The sequence below is a fragment of the Ascaphus truei genome, chromosome 7 (genome assembly GCF_040206685.1).
Source record: "Ascaphus truei isolate aAscTru1 chromosome 7, aAscTru1.hap1, whole genome shotgun sequence".
Classification (NCBI taxonomy): Eukaryota; Metazoa; Chordata; class Amphibia; order Anura; family Ascaphidae; genus Ascaphus; species Ascaphus truei.
The window spans coordinates 90,032,748-90,057,621 of NC_134489.1; the positions used below are offsets into that span (position 1 = coordinate 90,032,748).

Here is a 24,874-nt window from a genome sequence, read left to right on the forward strand (position 1 = left end):
AACAAAAAACTTTACTGGTTTTAAATTACTTACGCTGTGTGACCTCCATCTCTGGCACATGGATAAACCTTTCATTGCAAGTGTTGCCTTCACAGCAACAGAAAAACACATCCGGACTCTCCTTCTTTTCTATGCACTCATTCCTGAAAAAAAATAAAAATGCAAACGATTATGAAAAAAAGGTTTCGCCAGACACGTTTTGTGCATCAATATGAAGTAGCAGGTGTAGGTGATCCTCTTAGGCATGTAAACCGGATTTGTAATAAATACATTTAGAAAAAGAGAGTACTACCTACTTACAATGTAAATAGAATGGAGAGCATAATATGAAGATGCATTTTTCATTAATATAATTTACCAATACACACATTTCTGACATCCCGAGCGCCAAGTGGGTGTGATGGGGCGAATAAAGGAGATAGTTAAGTACATCTGCTATATTTACCATAATCAAAACATTAAGGGACAATTTGGAAGGCGGAGATATAGATATTCGCTCATATTTTTCCGTGCATTTTCTATTTTTGTTATTTTTGGCAGTTGAATTCTCTATAACTACTTTTTTCTAAGCTGTTCCATTGGTTGACAAATACTGCAATGCAGGAGTGGCCAACTCCAGTCCTCAAGGGCCACCAACAGCCCAGGTTTTCAGGATATCTGCTTTAGCACAGGTAGCTCAAGCAGTGACTGAGCCATTGATTGAGTCCTCTGTGCTGAAGCAGGGATATCCTGAAAACCTGGGCTGTTGTTGGCCCTTGAAGACTAGAGTTGGCCACTCCTGCTGTAATGACCACCAATGTGATTGTTTTATTGGTTCTTTAAAATAAAGATAGTAATTATGAAAGTATCAAATTAAATACAAGTACACGTCAGTTCAGCTGCAATCATGCAAAATAAGGCCCGTCCTATACAGTACAGCACGCGGCCGTGCGTTCCTATGTGAACGCGCGTGCACGTGCCGCATGCTTTCCGTGTATATAGAGCCGGGAGCTGCAGGTAAGTGTATATGTGTGTATATGTTTTGTGAGTGAAATTAAGTCTTAAGTAAGATTTTTTTTAAATAAAAAAAAAAGTTTAATAATTTTTTTATTTTTATTTGTGCAATTATTTACACACTCACACTCACCCATACACATTTGAGCGCAGGCAGCAGCGCGAAAAGATTAATTTCTTCATCTTCGCCGTTGTCTGTCGGCTCCCCTCTCCCTGCGCGCGCGCAGCACTTCTATAGAAAGGCTGACTGACGTCAGCCAACTAAAATTCTGCACGCGCTCGCCACTATAAAACGGCCATAGAGTACTTCAGCATTGGAGAATATTTTTTTTTATTTGGACTATCAATTGATATTTTAGGACACGCTTTTTCTACTTCTACTCTCCTCAGGTAAACAGCGATTCCATGGAGTTTAACACAGATGTAAAATCCAAGATAAACGCAAGACAAAGGAGGTAGGATCAGAAACAATGGCAGAGGCGCAAAGGAATAGAAAATAAACAGAGTGGGAAATAAATGCATGAAAGGGATAGGGAGAAATGTGAAGTGCATGTAGGACAGAGGACTGCAAGGAGGGTGTTAAAATGTAAAATCTAGTCATGTGCAAGAAACCCCAGACCAGTATGAAGTTATTTTTTGTGTGTGAAAGAACATTATTATTGTTGAGTTCAAATGTTTTCCATTTTTGGGTTATTTGAAACATTTGACTATCTGAATTTTCTAAATAATGTATGGAATGATCCGGCTGTGAAGTGAGGTCCCCCCAGAGTGCAGAGGGTGTGTTTGGACGATTTCACCACTGTAGCATCCGTGGACACATTTGGTGCATTGAAACAGATGTACCGAATGGGTGGACAAAAATATAAAATACTTAGGAGCAGGCCAGAATTTTTAGTAAACAGCGTTTTGTTAGGGGAAGATGGAAATACAGCCCTCCCCTCCCGTTGGAGGCTGTGGCACAGGCATGCTGAGTACAAGCGCGACCAGGATGTTTCCATTCCTGTATGTATCCCTGGCTGTAGGGTTGGGATGGGCGTCCTCTCTAGGCTCCTACACATGCTCTAGTGCTGAGCTTCTCGGAATAAATAAATACCACATTCCTTGATGGGCAGCAGTATGATCCTGAATGTTGTATGTTTGCGACTGGTTGTGAGTTATTCGCATACGTTTCCAAAGTATGCAGAACATGATATGTTGCATAGTTTTGTACCATTCTCAGCATGCTTCAGTTCATTATCAAGTTTACTGCTGACCAACTTCTGTGGAAGGTATAGTATGAATTCATAGAAATACTAGGACACTTGTTTAAAATAAACAATAAACATGTGCATTCTAATATCCCCTTACTCAATCCATACTGGGTAAAGTACTGTGCAAACAGTACAACTTACAAGAATGCATAAAATGGGCTTTCAATTTCTGCAGAGGGCAATGCTAAAGTCAAAGCAGTTTTTTAGTGATTCATTGCATATGGTATTGTGTTTGTCTCACAACAGAGAATGACTGCATTTGTATTCCACCTATGAACTCAGCAGCAGAACTGCAAATTGGGGCCATATAGGTTTAGAATTCCAACATTTGAATGACTCTTTATGGTTGTTTGATTAACCCCACATAAATTATTAAATGTAATTCTAACCTGTCATAACAGTTGATATCATCCAACCAGCAACCCTGCTTAACAATTTCAATAGTCCCGGAAATGTTCTTCCACGTAGCAAAGCAGTGTCGTCTCTTATCTTTATCACCGAAGCAGGGTTCAATTCCACTGCGATTTTCCTTTTCTTTCTCCCAGTTTGCATTGTAGTAGATACATTCCCGTGTTTCTGATCTACCAAGTATGGCTCCTAAATGTAATAAAAAAATAAATAAATAAAAAAACATTGTCAGAACAATGATTTCACTTTGTTAAAATCAAAAGATCAGCATTCACATAAAATACTTATAGCAACAATTACGATGAAATGCATATAATCTGATAATGGCACCTCTAATTCTTCCTCAGTTGTACATTTTAGGCCTTAAAACAGTAACTATGGATTACAGTACAGTATATGGTGAACTTTTTATATTTATTTTACAATTCTCCAGCTTTCCTCTTCACTAAACCACATCATAATTAGTAGGCGGAGTTAGAGGTATGCTAGATAGGCCCCCTTGAAAAGGTTAGTTTCCAACGAGTTTTAAAAAAATAAGTCTGAAAGCTGGGGTAGAGTCTGATGGGAATTCCAGAGAAAGGGAATAAGTTGGCTCAATGCTAATAAAATAATGGTGATTTAAAAATACAATGTAAATCATTTAATACAAATGACAGTTCACAAGGAAAGTATAAAAAGGTCCTAGTCCTGCTATTTCTTACGTTTACAGCTTTTAACGTGACACACAACTCTAAGGCCACGTCCATAGGACAAGCCGCGCTGAGCCCCGGCATCCTCAATGAGAATGTCTTTAGAGGGGGCTCACGCGAGCGTCCGCAGGCGTGCTGAGGAGTTGGATATTTCAGTCGACAGCCAAGCTGGTTTTCAGCGTGCTGTCGGCTGAAAACATCCAATCAGCGCAAAGCAGCGTCAACGTCACGGCGCCGTGATGTTGACGTCAGTGCGTCGCGGGTGATTGGCCCAGCGCCATCACTGCCCCGCCTCCCCCCACCTCCCGATCGCGCCCACTGGCTCGCCTGCATGTGCATGAAAATTGCACAGCTTCAGCAGGCGAGCCTCAGCGTCAGCGCTGTTCAGCACTGCTCCCCCCCTCTATGGACGCAGCCTAAGGCTTTGTCCCCGCTGGTGCTGAGCGCGCTCATGCTTGGAGCTCTCCAAGCATGAGCGCCAGGTGTCCTTAAAATTTTCGCAAGCGCTCGCAGGGGGAGGGCACGCTGCAGGGGAAGCTGAACACGCTAGACAGTTTAAATAATTTGTTTACTTAAGCGCCGAGCCCACGCGTGAGCGGGGACAGACACATGCAGTGTCACCTCGCCAAGCGCCGGACGCAGCCTTATTCTCTAAATGCACCAAAAAACTGACATGAAGCAAATGACACATAATTACATAAATATTTCAAAACTACTTAATATAAACATCTTTTAATTATTAAAGGTATGTGGGGGGGGGGGGGCGAAAATGAAGGACGTGGGGGGGGACCCAGTCAGACGGTGAACTTACAGAACATAAATGACCTAATTCAGGGGTGCGCAAACTGGGGAACAGCCCCCCAGATTTCCAGGGGTGGGGGCCCGGCACTTAGAGGCCCTGCGTGCTTCCCCAAAACATTTAAATATTTAAATTAAAATCAATGCCTGTGTATACCCCTTACCTTGTCACCGGCAGCTTCTGGCAACACGTCGTCAAATGGCAACGAGACATCAGATGACGCCAGAGAAAATATATTGGGGGAAGGGGCTCCAAGCAGGGTTGGGGGTGGGGGAGGAACAGAAGAGAGCAGTTTGCACACCCCTGCCCTAATCCATAAAATCACCCAGACAGAAAATATGCTGCAAATCACTCTCCCACACCTTACGATGATCTTCCTCAACTAATAGGAGAAACACAGACAAAGGGGTTCTGCTCCTAAATTGACAAAATCCCTCAAATCTCAAGAAAAACAGAATACAATACAAGCAGGTTGCCACATTGGGTTTGGCAGCAATAAATTCTATTTTAACCTATGTGACAACCCGTGATGTGTTGAGTACCCGGAAATTACCCGGTACCTGGCGCTTTTTCAGCTACCCGGAGCCGGCAACTGAGAAGTGAGCCCAGCGCCGAGTAATGTCCGAGTAGCTGAAAATACATAATCACTTACCTGCAGCCGGCGACGGAAGGTGAGGAAGACCGCAGTGACATCCGGGAACAGTCCTGTGGCGGTGGCAGCAACAGAAGTCTGTGTCACCTGGCGCCATGGAACCATGTGCCTGGAGCAGGAGCGTTCATATTGGACAACAGGTCCACATGGTTCCCCGGCTCACACGCATTTGCTGTGTAATGGATTCCTGCTGCTCCCGTCGGATGAATACAGACTTCTGTTGCTGCCACCACCACAGGACCTCTGCTGTTCCTAGATGTCGCCGCGGTCTTCTTCCACCCGGCAGATGCCATCCGGGTAACCGGCCGGGTAGAACAATAGATTTTGCCTGGGTATCAGTTATACGTTTTTTGTTTTTTGTTTTTTTTAAAGTAGGTCCCGGCACAAAACTAGTGACAACCAAAAGGTTCCAAAAACATAATTAAAAATGAAATATTCTACAAACAGGTCATTTTTAGGGAGGTAGTACAAAGTTGCAATAAAAAAAACATCATCCACTTTAATCCCTCAACAAGAAACTCAGTTGTGGCAAGCGGTCATTTGAAAAAAATTAATCTGTCAGTCCCTCTGTTTGTCAGTAATTAATACACATTTCAGGAAATAGAGTACAAAGTTGAAAGGGTAAAAATCCCAACAAATAACCATAAATCTACATACTGTATATAAACAGATGAAACATATGACGTAATAAAAATGGCAGGGGGTATGAAGTATTTTAATCAATCTGGTACTTCAGGGGTTAATATTAGTTAGAAACAGTGCTAAAAATACAAGAATTATATTTATATATATAAAATATAAAGACCCTGTCAAGGTCAAGACACTTCCTGTGTTTGTAAATCAGCATAAAGAGGGCTTAATTGGGGGGCCATCATTGATGGCCCGCTAAAAATGAAATACATACAGTTTAGAAGGCTGTGGATGATAGCCAGATCCTGGGCTGTCAGCCTCAAAGCAAACCGTAACATTCTTGAAATACACCCTGTGCATCCCAGAGAAAGGTGACGCACAAACCACCACCACCAGGTCTGAGGCTAAATTAAATATAGAATATCATGTATGTATGTATGTACATAGCGCTTAACAGCAGTAATACACAAATAACAAATAGTACAAATAACATAATGGGAAGGAGTGCTTCAGACAAAAGTAACATTTGGGAAAAGGAGTCCCTGGTCCGAAGAGCTTACAATCTAATTGGTAGGTAAGAAGAACGTACAGAGACAGGAGGACTACGTTCTGGTAAGTGTGTCTGCAAAGGGCCAAGGTTTATGTATGAGGTGTAAAGTATCAGCCATGGAGCTACTCATATGCTTCATTAAGCAGATATATTTTAAGGTGGGTCTTAAAAGTGGATAGAGAGGATGCTAGTCGGATAATGAGGGGAAGGGCATTCCAGATGTGTGGTGCAGTCAGTGAGAAAGGTTTAAGGCGAGAGAGGGCATTAGATACAAAAGGGGTAGAGAGAAGACATCCTTGAGAAGAACGCAAGAGTCGGGATGGTGCATAGCGAGAAATTAGTGTGAGATGTAAGTAGGCGCAGAAGAGTCTAAAGCTTTAAAAGTGAGGAGTGTGTGAGATGTGGGATTTGATAGGAAGCCAGGAGAGTGATTTCAGCAGGGGAGACGCAGAGACAGATTTAGGAAAGAGTAGAGTGATTCTGGCAGCAACATTTAGGATAGATTGTAGGGGAGACAGGTGAGAGGCAGGAAGGCCGGAGAGCAGGAGGTTAGAGTGATTGAGATCATGGGATAACATCTATTCTGGAGAATAACATTTAGATATTTGTAATCTTTGCAAGGAGACGTATGCAATAAGGCCAAACACTTGATGCTTCGGAGATGGCAAGGGACAGATTTCCGTTTGTCGCTCGAATTTAGAGGCAAGCCAGTCAAAATTAGTATTGGTACATTCAGCAAACTCATCTGAATCTTATTGATATGATCTAAGCATTAGAGAAATTAAAGTTATGAGTGTGTTTCCACAGTTTATTTCCGTCAGACTTTTAAACGTCGCAAGAGGAGTTTTTAAGTTGCAAAATGATCAACTTATTGGCTGGTTGATGACAGGGGTTGGATTAGGTTGTTTCAATGAGGGGGGGGGAGTACATAAGTCTCACCAAGGTACAGTGATATAAAATCAGAATTCAACAAGGTATGTTTTGGGATCAGAACACGTGAATTCACTTCTACTTCAGTGACCTCTCTGGTAAAGGATCTATGACATATGGTAATGTACTGTATAGGGATTTCTGTTCATCTTTAATCCTTTTAAGATTGGTCTGCATTTATTATAACTGCATGTTTTTTGAATAATATTTTTCTGTAATCCAAGCACTGTATTCCTATATATATTAAAACAAACTTTTAATAAGTAATGCTTTGGGCTCTGAATGAACGGTTTGCATGTTTTCTAGAGCGCGTTTACATTTTCAGACACATTTTGCTACAACAGATGTGTGTTAAGTGCATTTAAAAAAAAATTAAATAAACAGGGACCTTTGACACTACAAATTACACATTTGATATTTCTTGGGTGGTTGCAGGAGATAGATTGAAATCGAGTAAGGGGTAAATATTAACCGATTTGAAGTACCTTGCGGAGGCAAAGGGTGAGTTGTTAGTTTAGCCGTGTGTATTAACCCATGTTGCATATACAAGTCACATGCTCACAAGTATGTTAGTGACAGATGGTATATTGGGACAGATTTGAGGGACCTTTGCAGAAGGCAAAAAGTGGGCCAGCTAGAGCGGTGTATTAACCCTTGTCCTGTATGCAGGTCACATGCTCACAGGTGTGTCGTATGTGACATGCATTTAATGAAATGTACTGTTTCAATTGTCATTTCTTAGCCTCTTTCCTGTTACATCACCCTGTAAACCATTTCACAAATAGCTGGGGGTGCTGGGGGAGGATGGGGTTAAGGGGTGAGATAACCAGCAGGATTGAAGTTGCAGCAGAGAGCCTCAGTCACGGAGATTCCAGTTCCGCCCCCACTCTGCCGTCTCCTCCCTTTGCCAGTACGAAAACTGAGTGGATTGCATGAAAAAGTGCAGCCTGCGGGCCGCGTGTTTGCCATGTCTGGTCTAAATGGTATAGTAGTGGTAAGAGCAAGTGCATTAGAGACATTGATCAGTACAAAACGACCAATGAGTGATCAAGAACCTAAGACCATAAGTGAAAACGACTTTGCAAGTAAAAAGGCATTAGAATGTGGATGCATGCGTGGCACCAGTGAGATCAGCTTCAAGGGGCAATCACTCCTAGGAATCAAGTGTAGTTATTCCAATGACATGTTTAAAGAGTAGCCTAAACCCCTTTTTAACCAAATTTGACATTAAAGTAATTACCAATTTTTTGAAGTTAGACTTGGGAGGGGTTTATTTTCGTCTGGCTACTTCTTGTTTTGATGTCAGTTTGTTCAGCAAGTGCAAAATCAGAGCCCCCTCTCTCCCCCTCAATTATTTTCTCTGATAAGGCCAAGGCAGCAGAAGGGTGAATTAAAAAACACTTGATTAACAAACACCTGCCTCTTACAGAGGCCCCTAAGAAATTCAACTGGCTGACTATGTGGTATTGCATCTCTTCGGGTTATCTAAGCCCCTCAGCAATGCCACATATAAATAAAAAATAAACTCCAACCACTCACATGCAGAATTGGAACATTGCCCTCAGACATACACATAGCATCTGGTACTGATTTGGAGTCAGATGACGAGACAGCTTATGGTTAAAGGGATTTAGATAAGCCATTTCTTAATATTAAATCTACACTCCAACAAAAGCTGCAAAAAGCTGAGCATGATATGAAGCAGGAAATGTCGCCCCCTGGGGACTTCTCCCATAGTCTAGAACAGGAGTGCGTAAACTGGGGGCGCAGTGGTTGCAGAGGCCCTGCGCTCTTCCCCACAGCATTTAAATTTAATGCCGGGGGATCGTGTGAGGCCTCTGCAACCTCAACATACCGAGATTCAGACGGCTGTGTTGACACGTCGTCAAATAAAGCGACGCCACATGACCCCGCAATGTCGTTTGATGCCCATCGCCATGGCGATGCCGCGGAGTCACGTCATTTTGACGCCAGGAACAGAGGTAAGGGGAGCACGAGCACCAGGCGGGGGGCGCACCCCTGGTCTAGAACACAGGCCTTTCATGATTTTATTCGGGACAAGAGCGCAAAGCAAGATCTCAATCATAAAATCTCAAACAGGATCCATGCAAGACACCCAGGAAGATAGAAATTTGTAATATTCGTGAAACCAATGACTGCGTTCCAAGAGGCATATTTTTTATTTTTTATACCTTACCCTCAGCTAATGTCTTGGAAACTGAGTGCATGCAGCGCATTCAGATTGTGAGTCAACATGTTGCAAAGACTGTTTAGATCTAAGGCTAAGGCCCCGCTCCCTCAGTCAGCGCGCCCGCACTGCAGACAGGCGGCGCACTGACAGGCAATTAACCGCGATATGCGGTCTGTAGGGAGCGGGAGGGGGGCGGGAGTGGGTGGTAAAACTTTGTGAAGATCGTGGTGCCGTGGTGCTGTCCACCCCCCACCACCACACAACCATATACACTCACTTTTCCCCCACAGCTTCTTCCCTGCTCCCCTTCCAAGGCAGAAAACAATGGCGGATTCGGCGCAACTGCGCATGTCTGGCTCAGAGACGCTGCTGGGATACTTCAAAAAACTTTATTGGAGAACACAGAAGGGCTAACACCGCATTCTCCCCCTCAACGCGTTTCACCCTTAGGAATAGGGCTTCGTCTTGGAGTGGGGAGAAGCGGAAGCCGCCCGTTTAAATACAGAAAAGCCCGCGAAAACGGGGACAAATGAATTAAAACATTAACCCCTGCAATGCTTATGCCTGTTTCACATGTTAACAATTAGGTAATATAAGCTAGATACTTGGGATACCTTACTATAATTATAACAGTGTGGTAGCGTTTTTAATAATAAAGAATATGCTAGTTGGACTCAGGTCATTCATTGGGGATATATAAGAGAAATAAGTTAAAAAGACTGCTGCAAACACTGCTAGTGCCTGGTTTAGGTCCCAAGGTCAAATGTTGATTGAATAAGTAACAATAGCAGCTTACACTCATACATTGTGTGCATACATTAAGTCAGCGGTGCGCAAACTGTGGGGCGCGACCCCCAGGGGGGGCGCGACACTGCCGACGGGGGGCGCGGGGTTTACAGAGGCCTCGCGCGCTTCCCGAAGGCACTTAAATTAAGTGCCGGGGGAGCTGCAGGGCCTCTGTAAACCTAACTTACCGTGGCTCCGGTGGCTTCCTCCCTGTGTCGCCATGGCAACGCGGCATCAAAATGACGCTGCGAGGTCATGCGACGTCACGTTGCTATGGCAACGCGACGTCATTACGCCGGAGCGCGGGTAAGTTGGGGTTGGGAGGGGGGCGCGGCAGTGAGGGGACAGCCGGCAGGGGGGCGCAGGGAAAAAAGTTTGCGCCCCCCTGCATTAAGTTATACCAAATCATATATAGCACACTGTAAGTATATACTGTGTAAATTATTAAGCTGTTTCAACATTATACAGTGGGCGCTACCAGGTGCTTGAAAAAAGAAAGAAGAAAAAGGGGGGGGAAACGGGGGGGGGGGAGGGAAGATGGGGGGGGGGAAGGGAAAGGGGGGGAAAGGGGGAAGGGGGGGGGAAAGGGGGGAGGAATGGTCAGTATGAAATAGTCACGGAGGCTAAATGAGTGAATAATTCATTGCATAAATTAAAAACAATCCTATTAGGGTATGTGCGCTCACCCTAAAAGCATCAGATCCTAATGATCATCAAAGGAAACAGCGTAGATCCCAGTCAATGTTGAGTCCGTTGGGCTGCAGAGAATTGAGTGTATGTATCCAGTGTGCCTCTCTCTGATGTAAAATCCTTAATCTGTCTCCTCCTCGAGGTGGTAACACAATATGTTCGATGGCACAACATTTGAAATTCTCTACAGAACCAAACGGACACACATTGAAATGCATTGGTACCGGGTGTGTGGTATCGTGATTTTTAATAAGCCTAAGATGTTCCATAATGCGGATTTTTAGGACTCTGCTTGTAAGTCCTACATATTGTTTATTACAACCGCATTTTAAAAGGTAAATCACGAAATTGGTCTGGCATGATATAAAGGTTTTGATGGGGAATCTACGTGTTTCATCATAGTTAGTGAAATGTTTAGTCTTAATCATATTTGGACATATTTTACAATGCCCACATTTGAACGAGCCAGTTAATTTTGGAAACATAGACATTCTAGTTCTCTTGCGGTTAGTTGGTTTTAGCATACTGGGTGACAAGAGGTTCCCTAGTGTAGCTGCCTTACGAAACACTACTTTGGGGCCCACGCTAACCAATTTACCCAAAAAAAGGGTCTAGAGACAGTGTGGCCCAGTGTTTGTGTATAATGGCTTTAATGCAATTGGCTTGCTCACTATAATTCGTTATAAAGAAAGGGGGTCCCGTGTCTTCCACCCGTGTGCCCTGTGGTTGACGACAGACATTCATATTTATGAGCTGTTCTCTGTCTGTGTCTGTGTCTAAAGCATTCTGATATGCCAGATCAAGATCTCTAGCATCATACCCCCTTGACAGGAATCTCTCCCTCATCTCGCACGCCCTCTGCTCAAAGGATCCCAAAGTGGAACAGTTCCTGCGTAACCGCAGGAACTGTCCCTTCGGAATACCTCTGACCAGAGGGCGCGCGTGACAGCTTTTTGCATGAAGCAGTGAATTTCTGGCATTTTCCTTCCTGAAGATGTCAGATTGGATTTTGTTCTCTAAATCAACATACAGATTCAAATCCAAAAATTTAATTTGGAATTGATCGTATGAGTAAATCTCAAATTCAGTGTATTATCAGCCAGATACTCAAAACTTCAGAAGCTCTGCCTCCCCAAAACTCCAGATCAAAATGAGGTCATCAATGTAGCGCTTATAGAACGCTACATGATGCCTAAATGGATTGGTATCTCCAAACACGTGGGACATCTCCCACCAACCCATAAATAAGTTGGCGTAGGAGGGGGCAAATGACGTCCCCATAGCTGTCCCACGTGTTTGGAGATAAAACTGGTGATTGAAAAGGAAAAAATTGTGTGTGAGTGAAAATGTAATACTGTCTAGAAGAAAAACTATGTGTGCTAGAGACAGAGTGGAGTGATTGCGCAGAAAAAATTCTGTGGCAGTGAGGCCGTGTTCATGCTTAATAATGTTGTATAAGGAAGTTACATCTAGGGTCACCCAGATGTAATGTGTGTGCCAGGTAATGGGGGTGAGAAGTGATAATATGTGTTTGGTGTCTATAATATGTGATGGTAGTGAATGAACCAATGGCTGTAAAAAATGATCTATGTATTGTGAAAGGTGTTCACCCAGTGAGCCTATACTAGAAATAATGGGTCTACCCGGGGGTGCAACCAGTGTCTTGTGAATGGAGCAGCTGAGGTGAGCAGGCCCCAGACCGGAGATGCAGGTGAGGTAAGTAACCAACAGCCCCCTGCACCGGTCAATTCTGTGGCCCAGCGGAGCTCCCTCATGCGCTGCCCCAGTGTCTGATACTGTTTCAGTTGGCCACTCTGCACACAGAAGCGCAGGACAGACCTCCACACCCTTCCCCTTCCAAGGCGCCCCCCATCCGTAGCTCCTTCCCTACCCTCCTTCCCTCATTGGCTGACTGCCGCACCACGTGACACGTCAAAGCTACAAATCACTAGGAGCTTGCAGCATCGGCCGGCTGACGCGTCACAGCACGCAGTCAGCCAAGTAGTAAGGAGCCAGCGGGGACCTCCACACTACAGAAAAGGGGCTGGTGGTCTGCTGCCGCGCGGCCGCACAGGCCGTCGGAAGCAGCGGGACCCAGGCCTAACCACTTTAACACGAAATAACACACTGCAAAGCAGGAAGATCACGATCTAAAATGACCATTGACAGATCTATCTTTAATGTGTCTACCAGTGACCAAGAGGTGCAAATTGAGAACCATAACATTCTTACACAAGTGCTGGATTAAACATAAATGGAGTTCTGTATTTAGACTATGGGCCTTGCACGACTGCTCAAACCTGATGACTTTGATGTTTCTTTAACACTTGGGTAATGTTTTCTGCATCTCATATGGCTGTTCTTTATGGTAAAATTACAGCTATTGCATCTCGAATTTTTTTTATCTGTACCGGGAAGTTTTATCCCATGATCTGACCACGTTTGAAAGAACACGCAATAGGTGTACTCCTATCAAAGGTAAATGAAATAAAAATAATAATAAATAAGTTCTTGTATAGCGCTGCTAGTTTTACGTAGCGCTTTACAGAGACATTTTGCAGGCACAGGTCCCTGTCCAGTGGAATTTACAATCTATGTTATTGGTCCCGGAGGCACAGGGAGATAAAGTGACTTGCCCAAGGTCACCAGGAACCGACACCAGGAATTGAACCAGGTTCCCCTACTCCAAACTCTGTGCCAGTCAGTGTCTTTACTCACTGAGCCACTCCTCCCATGAGCCACTCCTTCTCCCAGACTTAAATCTAAAGAGGCTCTAAACATACTATTAATTGAGGAAACAACCAAGTCCTGAGTAGAGTGTCCATACATCAATATTGAAATCAGGACCTCTAACCTCTTCTTTGTGTACAAGATTTGTTACAGTTCATGTAATATAGTTCTACCCTCATGATTGTTATTTAAAAAAAAAAATTCTATTTGTTGTATTGTACCAGCCAAAATGTTAAAAAAAAAAAAAAAAAAAAAGTCACAGAAGTGGCCAGTATAGAATTGTGGGAAGGGGGGAATGTGGAAAGAAGAGTAGAGTTGAGGAAGTGAAAAGGGGAACGTGCTTATGGCTAAAGTGGAATGTAGATGGAAGCAGAGCCATGGCTTAAAGGTGCAATCCCATAGGACCGTCCAGAAAGCAACTTTTTGTAAAGAATGTAATCATCTAATAGGCTTCCATAAACAAATATAACCAAGGTAATAGCAAAGATTTGGATGCTTTCCTCTTTTTTTTTTTTTTTGTAAATTGAAAACAAGTTTCTTAGGGGCCTCTGAATGAAGATGTGTTTGTCATTCAATTGTTTTTTTTGCTTTAGTACACCCTGCTCTGATCAGAGTCCCAAATAAATTACGGAGACAGGCAGAGCCCCTTTAATCTAAGTACTTGCTCAACACACAAAACACAGACAAAAAGGGAGCAGCCCAGGGAAATGAAACCCTCCCCAGGTTTACAAACCAACTGTGGGGGGAAAAAAATACTTCTAGGTGTCAGATTAGCATAAAAAGGCATCAGTTAACAAAATGTAACCGCAATGACATGTCACAGGCATTAGTATACTTTGGTCCTAGGAGGGAGTGCTCCTTTAAATCAAATACATATGGACTTAAATTTTGTAAATGGACATCGAGGTACATCTTTTGAAAAACTGCCGTAACCTCTGACCCTCATGGACACATACCAAGTCTTCTTTATTTCTCATTCTGTTGGAATGCATTAATTACTATGGGTGCCAGTTACATAATATAGGATATCTACTGGTTGAGATTCCCAGACCCTGGGGGAGGGGGGGAGAAGAAAGAGGAGAGGGGGGAGGGTGGAGGAGAAGAAAGAGGAGAGGGGGGAGGGAGGAGGAGAAGAAAGAGGAGAGGGGGGAGGGAGAAGAAAGAGGAGGGGGGGGGGAGGAGAAGAAAGAGATGGGGGAGAGGAGAAGAAAGAGGACGGGGGAAGAGGAGTAGAAAGAGGAGGGGGGGGGGAGAAGGAAGAGGAGGGGGGGGAGAGGAGAAGGAAGAGGAGGGGGGGGGAGGAGAAGGAAGAGGAGGGGGGGAGAGGAGAAGGAAGAGAGGGGGGGGAGAGGAGAAGGAAGAGGAGGGGGGGGAGGAGAAGGAAGAGGAGGGGGGGGGGAGGAGAAGGAAGAGGAGGGGGGAGAGGAGAAGGAAGAGGAGGGGGGAGAGGACAAGGAAGAGGAGGGGAGGGAGAGGAGAAGGAAGAGGAGGGGGGGACAGGAGAAGGAAGAGGAGGGGGGGAGGAGAAGAAAGATGGGGCAGAGGAGAAGAAAGAGGAGGGGGGGAGAGAAGGAAGAGGAGAAGAAGAGGAGGGGGGGAGAGAAGGAAGAGGAGGAAGAGGAGAAGGAAGAGGAGAGGGGAAAGAGAGAAAAGAGAAGTACTGCAATTCAAGCTTCCCTACGTGCACTACTGGATAAAATTAAAAAAACTATTCTTAAAGTATGGTTACAAGTCTGTATTTTATTTAGAAAAATGACAAAATTGTCAAATTACCAAAGCCCTAATATCTCAATTCTAAATCTCAATTATGTAAGGCAGACTGTACTCAGGCGAGTCGTTTGAACACCACATAAAAAACTGGTCTATACACTGCTTAACTTTAACAATTAAAATATTTTGCCACAAAAGGCAGTGTCATTCATTATTACAAAAATGTGGTTAAGGCGCTCCTCTATGAGGCAATAAATATACGTGATATGTGATTATAACCGAATACTTAATTCAAACAATAATGCTTATCTATTAAATGTGCAAATGTGTTCAAACAATATAAAGTATGGAAAACGCAGCTCAACCCTTTTGAGACGGTCCGAATCTCCTTCGCAGATATCCAAAGTCAGGTGTGGGGAGCGCAGATTTCAACATATGTGAAAAAAAAAAAATAAATTCATTGCCAGCAACACATTATTGAGCAGTATCAACGCTAATTCCATAATAATTGCCTTATAGCCATGTTCCAGAACCAAAACACAAAGTGTCAAATAAGGTGGATACACCTGGAACCAAGATATAATAGGGAGGTTTTAATGTGCATTCTCCTTGATGACTCATGTACACATTTCCAGGATACCTCTTCTACAGTACTTAACTCCATCCTGTTAATTATACCAAGATTACCAAAACATTTAGTTGTTCCCCCTCATCACATTAGAACCCAGTGTGAACCTTTCACAGTATCAGACTTCCAAAAGTACCTTCTCCAGTAGTCTGGTCTCCAATCCCTTTACAATGGAGATGTAGCTATAGATATGGTGTGTTCTCAAAAACAACGCAATTTGTACGTAGTCGAACTAGCAAACTTGAACCCACACTAACTGAACATGCCAAGTTTCAGCTGGGTCTAATTAGATAGTCAAATGTTAAGATTTCCTACATTTAAAAAGTGCTGGCAGGCAATGCAGAAATGATCCATGTGAAGCAGACTTACCTCTGTCACTAGTCCTGACTTGCATATCACAGAAAACCATACTGCTATACATTACTGTGTAGGTGGAGTACAGTGTATCAACTTGCTTCCTATGCCCATCGATTGCAACATACAAATTGTGCAATGACGACAGCTTCATATTACCCCCAGAAAACATTACACTGATATAGAATAGTTTTACCTAGTACAGTATTAAGTAGGAGTAATGGAGGTTAAATGTTTAATCCTTTAAATTTAGGAGATAGAGATAGATGGATATACAGTAATACACGCAGCATTTTTAAATAGATTTTGTAAGTGTAAATATTGTAACTTGTAATTAACCAACTTTTATTCTGCTTTTCTAGTGCATCCTCTGACAAGTATAGTATGTGTCATGAACTACACACCAGTGAGCACATGACTTGTGTGACAAGGGTTAATACACAGCTATACAGCAGACCCACTTTTCTGCCCTGCTGGGTCCCTCAAAGGAATAATATCTCCCCTCAATCCATCACAAATATAACCTTAAAATCGCTGTCACCAAAGTGTCTTTTCGCTAGAGATCCTTGGTTTCCATTAACCAAGAAAAATAGGGTGCGTTGACTAGGAAAATTCTGGGGGTGTCCCCAACACAGCCCTTTCATCAACCCCTCTGGATGAAATGTTTACAACAAAATAAACCTCAGGTTTAAAAATTGTCTGAACAGAAGACAAAACTGTGCCTGGTCAGTTGTGTGACCGGCCATGAAAACAATTCTTGTATTTTTAAAGACAATTTGCATTTACAATTAACCTCTGGTGTGACAGATTGATTAAAATACTTAATACTTTGTAATTTCCATTACAACATATATCCATTCATGTGTTCGGCTGATCAGAATGCACGTTTACATATCTATATTGATACTGTATGTGCAGGTCCATCATTGATGGATAAATGGATCTCACATATGTAGCTCAACAAGCCCAGCATCTTTGGACTCAATTGAAACAGCTGAACGTGGTGGTTAGAAATATGTAAAAAAAAAATTATTCTTATGCATCACATGAGATCCAAGATATTTTTTATTTTTAGTACAGACCTTAAAACTAAATGGTGACCAGTTTCGTCACCTTTCTCTGATTCGTACAGGGGAAGATTGAAAGAATTCGAGGTTCTCTTTGAGGATGACACCCAGGCCTCTGGTAGGTTTGGGTACTGTTACCAGACCTCCATGATCTACACATCATTTTAGTGGCACATCAATGATAAGCGCAGGTTTAGATCAGGTACTCTGAGTACTTTTATGTGTCGCCCTCATCTAAACATCTTATTTTACAGACCAATAAATACAATGTCAGTTTGGTTTACACAGACTAAAAATAGGTTTTAAAAATATCCATTAACTCTTGGTGTCCCAGATTATTACATTACTGAATATTTTCATGGTATCATGATAGCATGCATAAAGCCAATTATGTTTGGGGGTAAAGGGAACAACTATCCCACCGTCAAGGTCGCACTGGATAGCTGAAGAAAATTAAATCTCACAAAATAATTTAAATGTCCATTTTTAATCTTTGTAATGTTTTTTTAAAGCCATGTTTCTCAAATGTAATTGAATACAGCAGTTCTCAAACCTCTCCCTATTAGCAGTATTTTGTGACCAACAGGGAATTCTGGTAGAAAATATATAGAATAAGCCTCTTAATCAGAACGGGTCCAGAGTCACCGACATGGGACCAGAACCCCCTCCACCTCTATGCTCCTTAATGTGCAGAGATAGACTAATTATGTACATGGAGAAGAAAAATTGACTTTACTATGGTTTTAGTCCAGTTATTATAAAATATAGTTCATTTAAAAATCTATTTAATCTGTCAAATAAAATGATACTAAAAACATATGTTTTACATTTTGGAATTAAATGTATTTTTAAAAGAATTAACCTTGACACTGGAACAGTTTTTGATTTTTTTTTCTATTGAGAATTTATCGCGAAAAAAATTGGTATCGCCAGGGCTCGACAAATACGCTCGTCTGCGGCGAGTTGATATTACCAGCTGGTGAGTAGGGCAGGCAGACAGCTGCAGAAGAGGACAGAGGACCACGGGAGCGGAGCATGGCACCACAGGAGGAAGACAGCGAGCAGCTGGAGAACAGGACCATGGATCATGTCAGCGGAGCAGGGTGGCACAGGAGGAAGAACGGTCGGCGGCAAAGGAATGAGGATCATGGGAGGGGAGCAGGGCGGAACAGGACGACGGCCAGGGAAGAGCACGCCCCAGCCTACTGTGCCGCCCTGCTCCGCTCCCTTGGTCCTCAGCCACTGTTCACGGTCTTCCTCCTCTGCTCCACCGAAGTCAGGTAAGTGAGAGGAAGAGAAGGAAGGAAGGGGGATGAGAGGGGAAGAGTAGAAGGAGGGTGGTTGAGAGGTAGCACAAGTCCAGTTGCTTTTTCGTCATTGTACAGCGCCATTAAAAAAAGCCCTGGTTATCGTGATCAATTATTTCATATCGTTTCATATAGTTATCGTCCCCAACAGTACCCTAAATGTAGTTTTAATTATTCACAATGAATGTTTAATTGGATCGAAAAAAAAAAAAAACTTTCACAAACCTGTTTCAAGAAGTGTCACCATTCTAATTACCAAACAAAACAAACAATGCAATCTTATATTTCAGTCAAACATCTTCACTGTTTTAAAGCAGAATACGTAGAAACTATGCAATATGATCCCTTTGGGATATGAATACCAGAGAAAGCAATTGCAGTAAAAATAGGAGAAAGGAAAAAAAGTTAATAAAGCATTTGTACTCGTACTTGGAAACGTATTTTGTGTGTTGTAGGAATGCTGCTTAACCCAAGATAGAGAAGGAGAACATGATATAAACCATTTCAAATGTGTATGCTGGACAACTCCGTTTTCTAAATCTACATTTACTTTTAATATCAATTTGGATAGAATCCATTTACATATAAATGGACCTGTTTTTTTGTTATTTTTTTTTTTTTTAAATAAAATTGATACTGCCCCATGAGCTCCCAATACAACTAAACATTTTTACGGTTCAGCAGTTTTACAACACTGTTGAACTACTTACAAGGTAACTCAATTATAAGTAACTTTGTTATTATGCATGGTAATGGGCTGCCTAATATCTATAATGAAATGAAACTTAAATGAACATCTGTATCATCAGGATGCAGATAAATCTAGATGTGGTATCTAATAACTATGTTATTGTGCAAGATAAGACCACAAAGGCAAATATGCATTTTATATCAAACTAGCTGAGAGACCCGGCGTTGCCCGGGATGTAAATGCGTAATAGGTAGTATTATTTATAAATCGTGGAACAATAGGTGACTGTTTGTTGTAAAGGTTGGATAATAATATTGAAAAGAAAGATGGAAGAAAATGTAATACGATGTTGTATAAAAATGGTTTATTGTAACCACACCACAGTACAATGTATATTTTGGTGCCATAAGTGATGTAAAAATCTGAGTCGTGTGTCCTGCTAGGGTGTGAGGCGGCGGGTGGCGCGTGGGTTGTGAGTGCGAGTGGGGGTCCTGCTAGGGTGTGAGGCGGCGGGTGGTGCGTGGGTTGTGAGTGCTGTCTGTGAGTGGGGGTCCTGCTAGGGTGTGAGGCGGCGGGTGGCGCGTGGGTTGTGAGTGCTGTCTGTGAGTGGGGGTCCTGCAAGGGTGTGAGGCGGCGGCTGGCGCGTGGGTTGTGAGTGCTGTCTGTGAGTGGGGGGTCCTGCTAGGGTGTGAGGCGGTGGGTCAGTGATGTCGGTGCGTAGGGGCGGGAGGCAGCAGGTGTGTGTGGCGGCAGGTATGTGTCGAGTGTGGCGGGTGTCTGTTGAGTGCGTGCAGCGGCTGTGAGGCGGTGGGTGAAAGGCAGAGGCGGCCGGAGTAAGGGCGGGTGAAAGGCAGAGGCGGGGTGGGGAGGCGGTAAGGCGGGCATGAAGGCGAAGGGCGGCGGGAAGGGGAGGAGGGGGTGGAGGAGGGGGGCAAGGGGTGGAGGAGGGGGGCAAGGGGTGGAGGAGGGGGGCAAGGGGTGGAGGAGGGGGGAAGGGTTAGAGGAGGGGGGGAAGGGTTAGAGGAGGGGGGGAAGGGTTAGAGGAGGGGGGGGAAGGGTTAGAGGAGGGGGGGGAAGGGTTAGAGGAGGGGGGGAAGGGTTAGAGGAGGGGGGGAAGGGTTAGAGGAGGGGGGGGAAGGGTTAGAGGAGGGGGGGAAGGGTTAGAGGGGGGGGAAGGGTTAGAGGAGGGGGGGAAGGGTTAGAGGAGGGGGGGGAAGGGTTAGAGGAGGGGGGGGAAGGGTTAGAGGAGGGGGGGAAGTGTGGGAGGGGGTGGGAGGGGAAAGGGGAAAAAGAGGTGGAGGGGGGGGAAGAGGAGCGGAGGGGGGGGTGGAAAGGGGAGCGGAGGGGGGGTGAAGGGGAGCGGAGGGGGGGCAGGGGAGCGGGGGGGGAAGGGGAGCGGGGGGGGAAGGGGAGCGGGGGGGAAGGAGAGCGGGGGGGGAGGGGAGAAGTGGTGGGAAGGGGGAGGAGGGGGGAGGTGGTGGAAAGGGGGAGATGGGGGGAGGTGGTGGGAAGGAGGAGGAGGGGGAAGGTGGTGGAAAGGGAGAGAAGGGGGGATGTGGTGGGAAGGGGGAGGAGGGGGAAGGTGGTGGGAAGGGGGAGGAGGGGGAAGGTGGTGGGAAGGGGAAGGTGGTGGGAAGGGGGAGGAGGGGGGAGGTGGTGGGAAGGGGGGAGGGTGGAGGTGGTGGGAAGGGGGGGAGGTGGTGGAAAGGGGGGGGAGGTGGTGGGAAGGGGGGGAGGTGGGAGGCGGAGGGAAGGCGGGGGGTGGGAGGCGGTGGGAAGGCGGGGGGTGGGAGGAGGTGGGAAGGCGGGGGGTGGGAGGAGGTGGGAAGGCGGGGGGTGGGAGGCGGTGGGATGGCGGGGGGTGGGAGGCGGTGGGAAGGGGGGTGGGAGTCGGTGGGAAGGGGGGTGGGAGGCGGTGGGAAGGGGGGTGGGAGGCGGTGGGAAGGGGGGGGAGGTGGTGGGAAGGGGGGGAGGCGGTGTGAAGGGGGGGAGGCGGTGGGAAGGGGGGGAGGCGCTGGGAAGGGGGGGAGGCGGTGGGAAGGGGGGGGAGGCGGTGGGAAGGGGGGGAGGCGGTGGGAAGGGGGGGGAGGCGGTGGGAAGGGGTGGGGGGAGGCGGTGGGAAGGGGTGGGGGGAGGCGGTGGGAAGGGGGGCTGGGAGGCGGTGGGAAGGGGGGGGGAGGCGGTGGGAAGGGGGGGGGGGCGGTGGGAAGGGGGGGGAGGCGGTGGGAAGGGGGGGGGGGCGGTGGGAAGGGGGGGGAGGCGGTGGGAAGGTGGAGGGGAGGCGGTGGGAAGGGGGGGAGGCGGTGGGAAGGGGGGGGAGGCGGTGGGAAGGGGGGGGGGAGGCGGTGGGAAGGGGGGGGAGGCGGTGGGAAGGGGGGGTGGAGGGGTGGCGGTGGGAAGGGGGGGGAGGCGGTGGGAAGGGGGGGTGGAGGGGAGGTGGAGGGGAGGTGAAGGGGGGGGAGTGGAAGGGAGGTGAAGGGGGGGGGGTAGAAGGGAGGTGAAGGGGGGGGGTAGAAGGGAGGTGAAGGGGGGGGGGTGGAAGGGAGGTGAAGGGGGGGGGGGTGGAGGGGAGGTGAAGGGGGGGGGTGGAGGGGAGGTGGTGAAGGGGGGGGTGGAGGGGAGGTGAAGGGGGGGTGGAGGGGGGGAGGTAAATGGGGGTGGAAGGGAGAAGTGGAGTGAGGGGAGGTGAAAGGGGGTGAGGGGAGGTGATGGGGGGTGAGGTGTGGGTGAGGGGAGGTGAAGGCCGCTCACTCACCCGTCCGGCAGGTCCCACGTGGATCTGAGGCGGGAGGCAGCGTGTTGTGGCCGCTCTCCCGCTGTGTCCCGGGCGCTCGCTCGCTCCCCCGCTGACTGTAGCGGCGCCGGGGGGGGTATCGGGGAGACACTGACACTGGAGGGGAGGTGAAGGGGGGGTGGAGGGGAGGTGAAGGCCGCTCACTCACCCATCCGGCAGGTCCCACGTGGATCTGAGGCGGGAGGCAGCGTGTTGTGGCCGCTCCCCCGCTGTGTCCCGGGCGCCACCATCTTGGGCACTCGGCGCCGCGAGGCAGCCTGCCTGGCCACTGGCTGTTCCCCCGCCGGGGAGGGGGGGGCATGTATATGTGTGGGGGGGGGAGAGGTGGGAGATATAGAGGGGGGTTCTCGCACGGCCGCTGACACTGGGTGGGGGGGGGGGGGGCGCTGAAGGGCTAATAATAGTGTGTGTGTGTGTGTCCCGCTGACTGTAGCGGCGCCGGGGGAGGGGGGGGGGGTCGGTGTGAAAGCGCGGGAGACACGGGGAGAGGAGGAGGTGCGCGCGGGTGCTGCTAACACTGTGAGCCGTGTGTGTGTGTGTGTGTGTGTGTGTGTGTGTGTCCGTGTGTGTGTGTGCTGTGTGTCCCTGTGTGTGTGTGTGTGTGTGTGTCCCTGTGTGTGTGTGTGTGTCCCTGTGTGTGTGTGTGTGTGTGTGTGTGTGTCCCTGTGTGTGTGTGTGTGTGTCCCTGTGTGTCCTTTGGCCCGTCACTCCGCCTCAGGCCAATGAGAGGTGTGCGGGGGCGGGCCAAGGGACCAATGAGATTTCCCCTAGGGACACCGGACATCCAGGCAGGCAGGCAGGCATGCATGCATGCAGGCAGGCAGGCAAACATACAGTGCTTTCACTAATATAGTATAAGATACTTCTACATACACATCAATAATTAGATGCTCGTCTTGCCTGCGCCCCCTTTCAGCCATGTGACTCCATAAAAACACAGAAGCCACTAATGTGGCTCAGGTACAAATACACAAATGCAACTTAATACAAAACAAACTTGTTCCACTGTTACGAGAAAATATCTTTAGTTAATTTAACAAGTGTCAGATACACCCTGAATCCACTTTCATCTGTCAACTATTTAAACCTGTATATCCAGAATTGCTTCCTTGATCTAGTAACTCTTTCAGCTTCTCTAAAAATTGAGTAAGGCCGTGTCCATAGATGGACAGGCCGTGCTCAGGCGTGCGGACGCTCCGCGCTGAGCCCCTGCATCCTCAATGAGGATGCCTTGAGAGAGGGCTCACGCGAGCGTCCGCAGGCGTGCGGAGGAGTTGGAGGTTTCAGCCGAGCGCCAAGCTGTTTTTCAGCGCGCTGTCGGCTGAAACCCTCCAATGAGAGTGGGGCTGCGTCAACGTCACGGCGCCGTGACGTCGACGTCAGTGCGTCGCGGGCGATTGGCCCAGCGACGTCACTGCCCTGCCTCCCTACAGTCTCCCCCCACCTCCGATCGCGGACGCTGGCTCGCCTGTATGGGCATGAAATCGCCCAGCTTCTGCAGGCGAGCCTCAGCGTCCGCGCGACTCAGCACGGCTCCCCCCTCTATGGCCCGGGCCTAAGACTCTTCGGCACAGTTTCTAAACAAAAGAAAATGTTGCTTGAATCACATCTAATGCAGTACTTGAAAAAAGTACACAGGAAGATTTAAAATAGACAAGAAAAAGCAGCTTAAAGAGAGTCCATATGGAAGAAGATCTTGATTGATTGTCAAATACTGTACTTGTTTGTATACTTACAAGCTAGTATACAGTCAACCAGTCAACCAAACATCAAAAACGGAAGAAACTTGGGATGAGTGATACAGGTTTTAACATTTTATATATAATCACTTTAGATTACAATGAGATCACACAAAAAGGGAGCAGTGAAAGTCAGACAACTCCCAAATTTCAGCAAAGGAGCAATCCCATGTAGAAGACCAGAAAACAACCATTGGTCAAAAATCTAAGTCTTATAGGCTTTCCTAAAAATAAATATATAACCATGCTAGTATTTGGCCACTTTCATTTTTAGGAATTTAACTGCAAGTTGAATTTCTTAGGTGTCAATGAATGGGGAAAGGTTTGTCAATTAAGTGGTTATTATCCTTGTCCAACACTGTCCTTACCAGAAAGTCAATAAAACGTGACATCACACAAAAATACATCAATTAAACAAATGTAACCCCTAAACATGTCACAGGTTGTTGGTTGCCTTTGGTCTTAGGAGGGTTTGCCCTTTCAACACAAACTGTGAATACTTGTTCAGAATGGGCATCAGACACATTCTACCAGGAGCATTGACTTACTTTTGTCTTAGAAGTGATTGTACCTTATACCAACAGCTTTATTTATATAGTGCTTTTCTTCCAATGGGACTCAAAACACTTCACAGTTACAAAAATGGAAAAAGACATGTAAGGTTATAAAGAGACCAAACACAAGGAAAGATACAATACAGGATGGGATGATACTGTACCTATTAAATGCCAGACAGGTTGTGGTTCATTAACGAAATGCCTGGGTAAAAACGTAGGTCTTGAGCCTGTTTTTATAGATTTCCAGACAAGGGGCCCCTTGAACTGTACGAGGCAGACTGTTCCAAAGAGTGGGAGCAGTGTGGCTAAAAGCTTGGGTCCCAAAGGAAGACAAGGAGATTCTATGAACTTTTAGGAGTCCTTTATCTGCAGATCGAACTGAGAGAATGAAAGTGTCTTTCAGATAGCTGGGACACTGGTCATGTAGTGTTAAAATATCAACAAGCTAATCTTGAAATAGTGTCACCATTTTACATGCGAGTGCAGAGAGCAGAGAACAAGTGTCACGTGGCAAGAATGTGTCTGGTTAAACTGGTCCCAGCATTCTGCACAAGCTGCAGGTGGCATAACTAGTGTTTGTAGGACCAAGTCCTGAATTCGGTGCTTCAAAAAAAAAAAGGATTCGGAGTTAGACGATATGTATTTGTAAAGGCTGTTAAAAATCAAACCGTGGGGGCTATGTTCTTTAGGCGGAAGAATGAAGATTTGATCATTGCCGATACCTGTTTA

The 24,874-nt window shown here is 46.1% G+C and overlaps 1 protein-coding gene across 3 annotated transcripts in view; it reads right to left on the reverse strand.

Moving 5' to 3' along the window:
• The window catches only part of ACVR2A (activin A receptor type 2A), a 74,723-nt gene that overhangs the window by 34,569 nt on the left and 15,280 nt on the right, over nucleotides 1-24,874 (reverse strand). For all 3 annotated transcript variants that reach the window (XM_075609437.1, XM_075609435.1, XM_075609436.1), the window contains exons 2-3: nucleotides 2,633-2,840; nucleotides 34-143 (exon numbers count right to left, since the gene is read on the reverse strand). In XM_075609437.1, the coding sequence (XP_075465552.1) occupies nucleotides 34-143; nucleotides 2,633-2,840 (318 nt within the window). The remainder of the gene's footprint in view (nucleotides 1-33; nucleotides 144-2,632; nucleotides 2,841-24,874) is intronic.